The sequence below is a fragment of the Temnothorax nylanderi genome, unplaced genomic scaffold (genome assembly GCF_030848795.1).
Source record: "Temnothorax nylanderi isolate EJ_2023f unplaced genomic scaffold, tnyl_v1.0 TNYL_tig0018_pilon, whole genome shotgun sequence".
Lineage (NCBI taxonomy): Eukaryota > Metazoa > Arthropoda > Insecta > Hymenoptera > Formicidae > Temnothorax > Temnothorax nylanderi.
The window spans coordinates 1,329,712-1,341,844 of NW_027249080.1; the positions used below are offsets into that span (position 1 = coordinate 1,329,712).

General features: G+C 40.7%; 1 protein-coding gene and 1 long non-coding RNA gene across 6 annotated transcripts in view; one reads left to right on the top strand and one right to left on the bottom strand.

Annotated features, from left to right (window-relative positions):
* The window catches only part of Camta (Calmodulin-binding transcription activator), a 48,907-nt gene that overhangs the window by 19,018 nt on the left and 17,756 nt on the right, over nucleotides 1–12,133 (top strand). For 4 of the 5 annotated variants that reach the window (XM_071699431.1, XM_071699429.1, XM_071699428.1 and 1 more), the window contains exon 4: nucleotides 5,147–5,238. In XM_071699431.1, the coding sequence (XP_071555532.1) occupies nucleotides 5,147–5,238 (92 nt within the window). Of the gene's footprint in view, nucleotides 1–825; nucleotides 2,663–5,146; nucleotides 5,239–12,133 lie in introns of those variants that run through there. The other variant, XM_071699432.1, reaches the window with a different exon arrangement.
* LOC139768838 (uncharacterized) lies at nucleotides 3,561–6,422 on the bottom strand. Its single transcript, XR_011717437.1, has 3 exons — nucleotides 5,848–6,422; nucleotides 4,895–4,981; nucleotides 3,561–3,931 (listed from the first exon to the last, which is right to left on the bottom strand). It is a non-coding gene; the product is annotated as an uncharacterized lncRNA (long non-coding RNA).

Genomic DNA, 12,133 nt, shown 5'->3' on the forward strand with positions numbered 1-12,133 from the left:
GGCGTATCGCGTTCAAGGTTACGCCCCGCATGCAAATTCGCGATTACTTCGCGCAACTCTCGTCCATCTCTCTCGCCGAAACTATCGCCGCAAATTTATCGGTTTCGACAACGGGGAGGCGCGAGACGTACGAGCGTCGATTTGTCGACGGTGAGAATTATATGGAATAGCGTGGACCAAATCTCTCCGTGGAGGGCTGGACGATTATCTCGCGAGGACGGGCGGCACAGAGCGAACGACGTTCGGTTTCGACAACGACAAACGAGTGATCCCCGAACGCAATTTTCCCGCCGTGTGTGTTACGCCTCGACATTAATTAGCATCCTCAGTAATCCTTAATTTACAGCCCCAACGAGTTTTACGGAAGTAGGTAGCTAACCAGCTGGATAGGTAGCTAGGTAGGTAGGTAGGTAACGAACAGCACCATTGGTAGTTTCGCATAGGAATTGGCACGGTGGTGCACTTACACTGCTAAGCGTAAAAGTGGTAATGGTAAGTAGACGTAGGTACGCGAGAGAAAGAGAGAGATAGATGATGAGAGGATAACGGCGGTGCAAGAAGAAGGAGGAGGGTAGGGTGGCGACCGAGGGGTTGGCGAGGGTGAGATTCGACAGACACCACGGACAGGGACGGGGTTGGGGGGGCAGGGGTAAGGGCTGTGGCTGGGGCCGGAGAGTCAGACCTGACCGAGAGAGAAAGAAAGAGAGGAAACGATCGCCCTCGCGGGATGGTGGTGGGGCTGGTAGGGGCTGGAGGACTCCGGGACAGCGGTGTGGAGGGGACCTCCACGCGCGGAGAGGGATGAAGAAGAGGGAAGAGAGGAGCGAGCGGAGGAACGGAGGTCGAGAGTCGAGACTCGAGGGCTGCCTCACTCTGCGGCTCCCGCCGCTCGGGAGCAGACACGCGGGGCCAAAAGACTAATTTGAACTATTTTATTAACAAAAACAAAAACATTACATATTTGTAAATAACACTACTAACAACTGTAAACACGAAACAGCAACAACAGCAACAACACATTTCTCCTAAGGACTCTCTTTAAATCTTACCTTACACCTGTAAGACAACCGCCTGTAAAAAGAAAGAAGGGAAAGGAAGAAGGGAAGGAAGAAGTGAAAGAAGCGCGCGCGGCCGGACAGAGAAAAAAATTGAGAGAAAGAGCGGGAGAAGGAAAGAGGAGAAGGAAAGAGCGGGACGTACGACGAGGTAACTCCGATTTTTTTCAAAGTAGACGTGTAATACAAGCGCGTATACACAAGCAATACACAGTAAAGAAGAAACAAGCTACAAAAGAGTCGAACGATAGAAAAATCGTCTATTTTCTGAAGTTACTCCTCAGTCGGACTGGTGCGTGGCGCGGCGGAAGTGAAGAGGACGAGACGAGAGTATAAACGCGAGAAAGAGAGAGAGAGAGAGAGAGAAAGAGAGGGGGAGAGAGAGAGAGGGATCGCGAAAGGCGAGATCGTAAAGAGAGCACGCGTCGACTGCTACGGGACGGGATAATCGCATTTTAAGTTCTCTCTGTACTGTGTGACCCTTACATTATTTTGTCCCTCCGATAGGGACAGGTTCAGTGTTGTAACTTAGGATATAAGAAGATTAAAAAGAGCTCCGGAGCGCACCACATAAAGATAGAAAGAGAAAGCACAGGAGGACCTGAGATTTCGGAAGAAGAGAGAACTAGTCAGAAAGACAGAAATAGTGTGTGGTTTGTGACTGGGAACGCGCCCCCATCCAGGAACGTTTACGAGAGCGAGAAGAGAGGACCGGGATCGCGAGCAGCGAACAACGAGGGACAGGAGGAAGGAACGTTCACGAAGAGGAATGGCTCCGAGCGTCGTATAGAGATACAGTGGAGCTCCAATTTTTTATACTAGAAGAAAAATCTAACCAAAAAGCGTGAAAGAGAGAGAGAGCGAAAGCGAGAGAGCGAGAGAGAAAGAGAGAGAAAAACTCGGGAGAATCAGGGAGAGTGCGGAAGGGAGGAGCGGAGGATCGATTCTGTCCGTGTTTCCGCGTGCACTTCCACGTGTGTCTTTCGATACGACGAAACTGCGAGAACTTCTCCAATCCTAACCCATTCGAGTGATCTCCCATTCAAGGGAAGAGATCCAGGAGAGTCGGGTTAGCGAAACGGAAAGAGTGACACGTTCGTGACACCGTCGATCGATATCCGGTCTCGAATAACATAATCCGGCTCGCGTGCACGCTCCTTTGGGGGATATGTCCTGCCGTTCCAGAGGGAGTCGTCGTCATCCGGGAGCGCAAATTTCGCAACGCCGAGAACAACGTCAATCCGAGTGTCGTTCCTGCGTCCTGGACCCCGCGGCCGGCAAGCTGTCCTGACGAAAAAAGGACCGTCCCCTCAGCTCGTCCCGATCGAAACAGCGCGATCATCGACGAACAGCAGTCATATCAGATACGCGATCGTCCCTAAAGCACGCGGAACCGTCGCGAAGAAGGGTCCGCCCGGGGATGCCCGCCAGGCCCCAGCTACGTTCCCGTCTCGCGTACGTTCAAGGACGATGACGATCGGCCAAGACGATCGGTAAGATCCAAGCAGCGCGAACACGCGCCAGCATCGCGGAGATGGCGGGCTACAATCATTCGAACCCACAGCGTGTCGTCTACCACGCGACCTACCCGACGCCCCTCGCCCCAAGTGAGTCTATCTCCTGTTTACGCACCCGGTGTAGAGAATCCCGCAACATTTGACACGACATGTCACTCGTTGGATCACACGACACGTACTATAGTCTTCCGATACTTTCGATTTACCATGGGAGTTGAAGTTTATTTGACATCGTTGCTGAATGGAATTTGAGAGGGTTTAAAAATCGCTTTTTATCGTTTCTCATTTTATAACGCAGAGGAAACTATATTAATTTATGAGTTTCTAAGGAACGAGAAATTTTTTGCTCCTTTTCGCGCTTCTTTCTTCGCTCGAGAATTATTAAATGAGATTCGTCAACGTTGCGCGCCTCCCAAGGGTCTTATTTTATTTCAGCAAATTGTGTCATTTCAAAGATTTGCGTTGTGAAATCTTGAACTTTGAAGTTTATAAGTGACTTCAATTTCTTTGACTGTAAATTGAAAGTCATTAAATTTCAATTATTTTAGTATAATATTTATATTATTTTTTTGTGGCACGATTATGAAAAATATATGAAATTAATATATAAGATATATTCGTTTTATATTTACAACGTAATGATTTTTAACTAAATAACATCGCAACGTTGAAATTCCATGCAAGTAAGCTATTGCTTTTACAAAATTCGCTATAACGAAATACAAGAGATCACGACTGCGCTTAAGTATCATACTTATGATCGAAAGTTTAGTTAATGGCGCCTAGTTTCGGCGAGTTTCGCGAATCAATGAATATTACATAGACCGTAGGCGAATGAAGTGCCATTAAATAAATATTTGATTCCCTCGGATAATTCCTGGCTAAATACTCTAGGTATTTCCGGCAAAATGTTTTGCTAAAGACGAAACTTATTTTGAACTCGCTCCAATTTGTCAGATCTATGAGAGAGATTACATGAAAACAAGCTATTGAATAAATAAATGTACTGATATAAAATATGACACGTTTATATATGCTGGTTTTTAGTCATACAGAGCAATTTTAACGTATCTTTTCACGAAAAAAAATGCACTTGAGCAATGAATTTACTCTGGCAGCTAATTAAAGCATAATAAGATTATTATAAGTTAATCGATCATAAAAATTTCCTGATCGCAATCGTGATTCAGGTTTATATAATTTCTGACGTGCTAGAAAAATATGGTAAGTCACATTTATCTTCATTTCTGCTATTATTTCTTGCGAGAACGCGGCAATTTTTATTTTTTTTTGACGAATGTTCTATGTGTGAGTGCGCGTGTGCGTCCGTGAAAGAAAGTTTCTTCTTCCCCGGAGAAACTGTAACAAACGAGGTAACAAAAGTTGTATCAAACGGATGAATTTCGTTATCTCTATGCAACTTTATGGCTACTTTGATCGTATCGATTCAATTTTACATAATGGATTGCATAAAGTACAGAAAGTGTTTGGTTACAATGGCGTGGAAATTTATTTATACTGTATTTCGCATTTGTATTGTAAAGGGCAGCACTTCAAGAATGCACGACGCATGATATTGCCGATATATCACATGGGAGAGCACAGATGTCCCGTGCGTAATATCAATAATATCGAGAGGAAACGCAAGCGCTGCGAAACGGAAGCATTTTGTCAAGCAAATAGCCTCCCGGTTGATGCCTCGATGTACAGAAATACTCTCGGATTCCAATAATTTAAGAGCAGAGTGCGCAGTCGAATCTCACTATATTTACAGGATGGTGAATTATTTTTTCAGTACGCAATCAATTTTCTTTAAGTCCTTTTATAAAGAAAATTTTAATCTTTATTAAATACCATCCTATATTTTTTACCATACTTTACTAAGTCTTTACTAAATATTATGGGCCGTGTATATGTTATAGTTAATTGAAAAATTGTTTTTAAATATTCCTAAAAGGTTCTTTACAATACTCTTATTGTTAGAATAATTTTATTAATTATTAACACCGTGCTAAATAACAATTAATTAATTATGATATTAACTTTCTGAAATTCTTATTGTATTTCTCGATTCTATCTTAAAAAAGTAATTGTGCGAAAGCGTGCTAAGGTTCTCGGTAAAAGAATCTTTAGACCGTCGATTTTTATTTTGCATTCTAATGGGAGTAGGTAGTTCACGGCACGTTCGCGGAAAGTGCAATCTATTACAAGTGCTATTTTATGGCGAGCGTGCATAATATACATGGCTTAGATCGATGGAGAATTTCGATCGGTTGTGTATAAACAGAGTTAATGACACATGCAACGTAATGTTAAAGCTACCTGCAACGTCGCGAGTAGAGTGTGAGTGTGGGCAGTAGTTAATGCTCATGACACAGTAACGATTCGCTTGTCGATCCGTCTGTAAAACTGTCACGATCGATCAACACGCACGTCGGCGACATAAATTTTAGGTTTTCCGTTAAATAATGTAACGGGTCACGGAACAAATCGCTTCTGAAATTGATGCTTTCTACGATTACACATTTTCTAGCGCGAGAACAGAACTATTAATTGAGATAATTTATCACGCAGATGGCGACCCGATAAAGCTTCCCGAAAATCTGGAAACCTTGCCGCGAGCTGAACACTTTCCAACTCAGAGGCATCGATGGAACACCAACGAGGTAAGCCGCCGCGCGCCGCCCGTCGCTTATTCGTTAAACGCGAATTATTAAATTCATAGGTCAATAGAATACACACGTGTAACCTAAATATTCAAAGATCTGTCGATGTCATATTTGCCGATTGCACGACATCGTATTAATGTCACGCTTTCGAATTGCAATTTCTCATGCCGCACAAATCGATATCAATTAGATGAGTAAATGTTTATTATATGTGAACAGACTCTAACCATAAAATAATACTTTAACGGTCTGGATATTTCGAGAGAGTAAAGTGTTAAAAATATCTCTAATATTCATTTAAGGACATATCGTATGTCATATGTTACATACATTACATTTTACATTAATTTAAGATCAATACATTAATTACACACTACATTAATTTAAGAAAATATATTTTATTTCAATAATAAACATTTGTGCTGCGAGTACATTTTTCCATTTACTTAAACGTTTACTCTTATATTAGATATCCAAATATTAACAAAAACTCTCTGCTAATCCGGATTATTACCGTGCTCGGACGTGTAATATGCCTGGAATTTAACGACGAACTGCATTTCGGAATGAAACGGGGCCAAAGTATCAAGTACCAATGTATCTTACGTATGGATGCACTTGCATTCTGGCTCTCGGAGCACATCCCTCTTTGCGGCGGTCGCGTGCCCGGCCGCGAATTCCGGCGCTAGAGGACCGATCTGGTATTACCGGAATTCCGATGGACCATTCCGCGCGTCGTCCCTTTTTTTTCGGCGTAAATTTTATCGTGACCTCACCGAGACCAGAGCGGATGTATATATTTACACAAGACTACGGGAGTAAAGTGGGAAGGTAAATAACGCGGCGCTCGTTCATGTTCGCGGCGCGGTTAGGGAGAATAGATGCAGCCAATGCAATCTTCGCTTGTGTGCAACCTACAGCGACGACGTTAAGGGTGAAACTGCTCGAATGGTCCTGGTGAAAAGTTTAGGGGCGGCAAATTTGGGGCACGTGCTTAACTCATAACGTACTTCAATTTTAATGATATATCCTTTGATATACTTAGAGTCGACTCCGTAAGCGAAATGTCAAATAGTAAACGTCAAAGCACTAATAATTTTAGTTAATCGTGAATGAATAAAAATGAAGAGCATCATTTAATTTAATTTTATAATTTGTTTTATAATATGTTTTATGGTGTGTATGGGTGTGCGATATAACAATTATTTTGTTTCAATTATTTCACTATTTTTATAAAAATAGCATCGATTAGTAATATTAGAGAAAGACAGCTTTTTTATGATTATTACGTTATTTATTTATTTTTTAATTACTTTTTTTATACCTATACTGCTCTACGAAATACGCGTGGGTTGCATTGATTCCCAAAATTTCATCGGGCAGCCTAAAGTATCGCGAGGGCAAGGAGGGGAAGTGCTGTTTCAGCGTTTCGCTTGAGGAGGTGAAATTCCTGGTCACGACCCTGGCGGTGTCGGTGTGTGCAACGGCGCGGCTCCACGCCGGTGTGTGCAGCGCGTCGGCAAGGGTGCACGTACCCACACTCGTGCGCTGCACACGTAGACCGGTTTGCACCGATGCAGTCCACACCGCTACACTCTGACCCAGGTCGGTCGGCCTCCGATCAATAGCTGGAGCCAGCGAGAGCTCGCAGCCGGCGGCGCTGAGCTTTTCAGTATCGCCGAACGAAACTCAATTGCGATCCCTGTGTGCGCGACGACTATCATTGTAAACGATAAGTCGGCCGTCCCTTCCTTGCCCCCCCCCCTTTCGTTCACCACACGCTCGTTACCTTTCCGAATTCGCCCTCCCTCCCCGGTAAGTACCGGAAATTAAAAGTTCCTGGAGGGAGGAGAGTCGTCGACATCGCTTTCCCGAGGAGTTCTCAAGCGACTTCTGACGAAGAGAGAGGTCGTGCCTCTCTTTATCATTATCTTCTTTTCTTCCTCTTCTACAGTCGCATTTTGTCTCGCGCTCACTGTCCGGTCTCTACTGTTTCTCCCGTTATTCCATTTTTGCTTTCGATGCAGATTGCTTTCGTCTACCTTCTAAGCGATGAAAATTGGCTCCCTTATCTGACAAATCTATTAAATTTCATATTGTCGCTGGAGCAATTTCGCCCTTATTCCAATTTCGGCTCCCGTCGTTGCGATACTTGATAAAATGGACAGTTTGGAAGCATCGATTTTATAATGGCGAAAGCGCTGTTAGATATCGAGAAGATATTTAAATGATATTCAAACGCGACGGACGCGGTATCATGCGCATCGCTAATGAGGCCAACAGAGGCAGGAGGGGCCGAATACTGTGTCACAGTGTTCGCCTTATCCGGTTACCTATATTATCAAGTCCTTGGGGGTCCTAAACATTATCCTGAAACATTATCGATTGCGCGAGCCAACAAATTTGAGCTTTGTTGAAGAACTGAAATCACGCAAAGTGATTTATACCAATGTTGATACGCTCCCTGGAAATAGAACTGACAACTTCTTCCCCGCGGCCGACTATATTTATAATCATCGATTAGATAGTTTATGTGAAAGCATGCCAATTTTACAGACTAACACTCCCAGAGAAATAATAAAATTTCTTTTTCTTTTCACGGATACTATTCAGCGATAGCATCTATCTTCTTGAAGTTTCGAAGTTATTTAAACGTTTTTATTTCTATAGAAGCTAACAGAGTTTCGTGTAAAGAGAGCTTCCATGTGTACAGAGTCCATTTCCTTTCTCACTATCCAACTTCTATTTAATTTCGTGTGAAGCAGACTTCCATGTATATAAAATCCAAATCTTTATCCCTCCAACTTTTGTTTAATTTATAAATAATAATGTATTTTTCATTTTCTTAATATTTCTCATTTGTTTACGTAATTCAACATCCCGTCGGCAATGCAAACTACTGGGCATAATGCGAGCATACTTTTAGAAACACTTTTAGAAGTAGGTACTTTTAGAAGAAAAGATATATTCGTTCATCCAACATCCGAAGCTTTCATTTTTTTTCCAACTCGCCTAGATTCGCGCGTTTAAATCCGGCGCGGCGCGAGTTCAATCTTATTTACATTTGTCAACGTCCCGGCAGCGTTATTCCGCTGCACCCCGCGATTTATGGAGCCACTCAGCCCGGTCGATTCATTTTGCGCGCAACCGACTCTGAGCCGCGAGAGGAAGAAGTTCGCGGACAGGACAGGTAACGGAGTAAATTTTCACGGTCCTGGAAAGTTTATAAATCCCTTGTGCATACTGCCGTCTGGGCGGAATCCCGTAGCTTCTAGGCGAAATCCTCCTTCAACGTGATCTTGTTTTCTCGCGCGGCTTCCTTTTGTTACGCTCTCGCCCGCTCTTCTTCTCTCCGTCGCGTCGCTCGTCGTTGCTGCCGCATTTTTCACGCGAGTTCCGACAGCATACGTGGATCGTAAGTGGATCTCACACTTTCTCATGCGGAGGCTTCTCGACGAGCTGCCTGCAATCAGAAACGTTCCGAGGATTGTCAGTGATTTATTATTTTATTTGTCGTGCGCTTATTGTAACGCGCGTTCGCTATATTCGTTCGAAATCGTTCGAAGTCACTTTCAAAGCGAGCATAAAGATCGCGGGAATTGAAGTACTGGCTGCAAGTAACTCAAGGTTACTTCTACACGCACGTTTTACGATTTGTTTGCCGTGCTTATCTCGATAGGCGCGGGGATTAAGTGCAATAGATGAATGCTGGCTGCGTGCATCTTTATTTTACTACGATAGTGATCCCATATAATTAAAATGTTTTTAAATTGCGATATCTTCTAAGTAATCTGCATGATTTAAGCATAATAATATTTAATCTTAAATTTTTTGAAGGGAATATATGTTTTTGCAATACATCAAAGTTTTATTTTCGATTATTTCTCTCGCAGGAAATTCCGCGCTGTATGGAATATTCTGTCCTGTTTTTCCATTTTGACGCCAATAATTTTCAAGATTTCTGACGTGGCTCTCCGTTCTTATTACCTTCGCCTGATGAAATCCCATTTGTACCGAAACAGGGCAATGCTGAATGCATACGTAGGAGGGGTATTACAGTAATAAGTTTCAGCACATACGTACAGGCGAGCGCATTTTGCACATTTAGCATTCGTAATGTGTCTTAATGGCACTGATTTATTAAATAATCTCCTACTGCAGTGTTAAATGAGGATACCTGGATAAGAAGTCTTTTACTTTACCTAATTTACTATCCTAATTTAACGCTACAAATACTTCTGCGCAAATTGCAGCCGCACATAAATTTTCGAAGCTTTGTTGAGTCTCCCCCCAGAAGATATCTACGATGATAATAAATTCATGAATGTATAATTCTTATTAAGTTAACGGATTTACGTTAAGTAAGTGTTAAACATTGAGATCTCCTTTTGTTAATTAAATTTTAACAACACCGATCTAACTTTATTTTTTTCTATCGTGTTATGAAGAAATAGCTTAAAAAATTTTACAGGTAGGGATAAGAATGTTTGCTGATCTTGCAGTGATTTCTGATTCAATCATTTTTTGGGTGCATTAAACTTGATTTATTGATGTGAAATGATATCTTTATGTGGCATATATGTATATGTAAACGAAGATCGCTCTTAAAACAACATTTTCGTTCGCTTATCGATTTCCGATTGTATACGAGAATAGAAATACGGTCGTTAAATCGCTCGGATTCGCGAAAGTACACCGCGACGGCGGCCGTTATAATTAAGCACCGCTTTAGACCGCTTGCCGTGCACCTTTTAATTGAAAGACGTTTCAGGGGAAACCCATTATCCGAATATATTGTGCAGTTTGTTAATTATAGCCTCGCAGTTTTATTACCAAAGTCAAAATTAACTTCGAGATAACTTTAGTATTCATATTGTTATAGAAATATATTGTTTAATCTCGCATGTTCATGAATCAAATATTTAAAATATAAAACAAGTATATTAAATATGCAATTATATATGAATTTAATTAAACATAAATTATCGATTTTTAAAGAATTAAAATTTAGGGCAACTCTCCGCAACATATTTTATGTTACATATCCTTGAAGTTTTTTTATATCTCAATAATTCGCAATAAATCGTAAAATTTTAATATCTATCGATGTGTGATAAAGATTGTGTAAGAACAACCTTGGAATCGAATAAATAAAAATGACGTGACTTCGAAAAGATTCGCTGATCCGGAAAGTTCGCATGAACCGTAATAACGTAGACATACATTCGCATACGTACGTCGAAAATTACATTGCCCTCGATTCACGAAATCGCTTCATTGAGAATAGAGGCACGGCTTTTCGTATCCGGAATGCATCTCAGAAATTGTATACGGACACGTTCCGCATCGACATCTCGGAATGGTTTCCTCCCTGTCATCTCAGAAAAATTAACCAATTTCCTAAGTCTTTTGTGGAACACTGAATAGTCGCGGCAACACAATGCAACCGCAGTCGATTCAACGACGTAACTAGCATCGATATTTCCATTGATGTCCTCCCAATTACCGATACTGTGAGACAATGACGATAATGATTGCGGACAGCAATTAATTTGTTACAATTGTGCGATTATTAATGTCTCTCTCTTCCCGAGGCTGCACGAACATGCGTAGATAAGCGGTCTGGAAAATAAAATTATAATATTTCAGAAAATCTTCAGAACTACAAAACAATAGAGAACCAATTACTTTTAACAATTGATAAAAATATAAATGGATACGACGAATAATTTTGAGTAAAGATGTGACCGTCGTTTTTATATAATTTTCAATGTTAAAAGTATTTTTTAAATAAAAGTTAATATTAAAAGTGTTAATTTTATTTATTTTTATCTAAAATATCTGCATTACTTGGGACACGAATGATAAATTTAAAGTAGACGAAATTTACTTTAAATTTTTTTTATCGACATGACACTCGATATCAGAATCGAAACATTTTTTCTTTATCGAGGAAGCTCGATTTTATTTAAGACTCTCCGTTGGGAGCTACGATTTATCGACAGAATTCCGATACTCGCACGTGTGAGTTACGAATGTGGAAAAGATGAACTGTCTTCGTCCTCGGCGTCGAAAGGAGAGTCGATTTATCGCTCCTTTCGCATTCGTAAATCAGGTAGAACACATCTCTTCCGGTAGCACGTGAGACAGAGAGTGTCTCGTTTATATACCTCTTAAGTCGAAGGAAGAAATCTATAGCCACTCTCTTTCATTTTCTATTCCTAGAAGACCTATAATTTTTGCGTGCTATAGCTTTGCGTGATTTTAACGTCCGAATGCGTACGTCATAAAAAAATTGCATATGAAAAATAACAATATTCGATGTAAATCACGAAAACTCTATTTTATAAGTTAGTTTACGTATGAGATGACAGATAATATATATGTGGTTTTATAAAGAAGAATAAATAAAACCGAAAATTTCATTGATTATTAGAATGACTTTAAAAGAAGAGCATAATTCTTCACAAAATTTTAATAACATGTTGAAATATTCATATTATATAATACATGCATATTTATAACAATTTTGTTAAAATAATATTGGACATTTGCACGTATGATTAAAATTTGTATGTTTTTAAGGTAGGAATTTTTATAAAAGCGTATTTTTGTCTCTGAAAGCTAATTTTTGCCGTCGCAATCGATAATCACGTTTATATTTTATGAGTTTTTTTTGTCACGTACGCATATGTGGGAAAATATTATAAGCTAAAATATTCTATGCGTTGCTTGACCTATTTCACGATCACGATCACCGCGAAACGCAATGCACAGAACAATATGCAAGTGCGCTAGGAATTTGTAAAGGATTTCAGAATTTAACAACAATGAGCCATATGCTCCTCGAACAACGTCATACGATAAATCTCGGAAAAATAAGCGATGTACT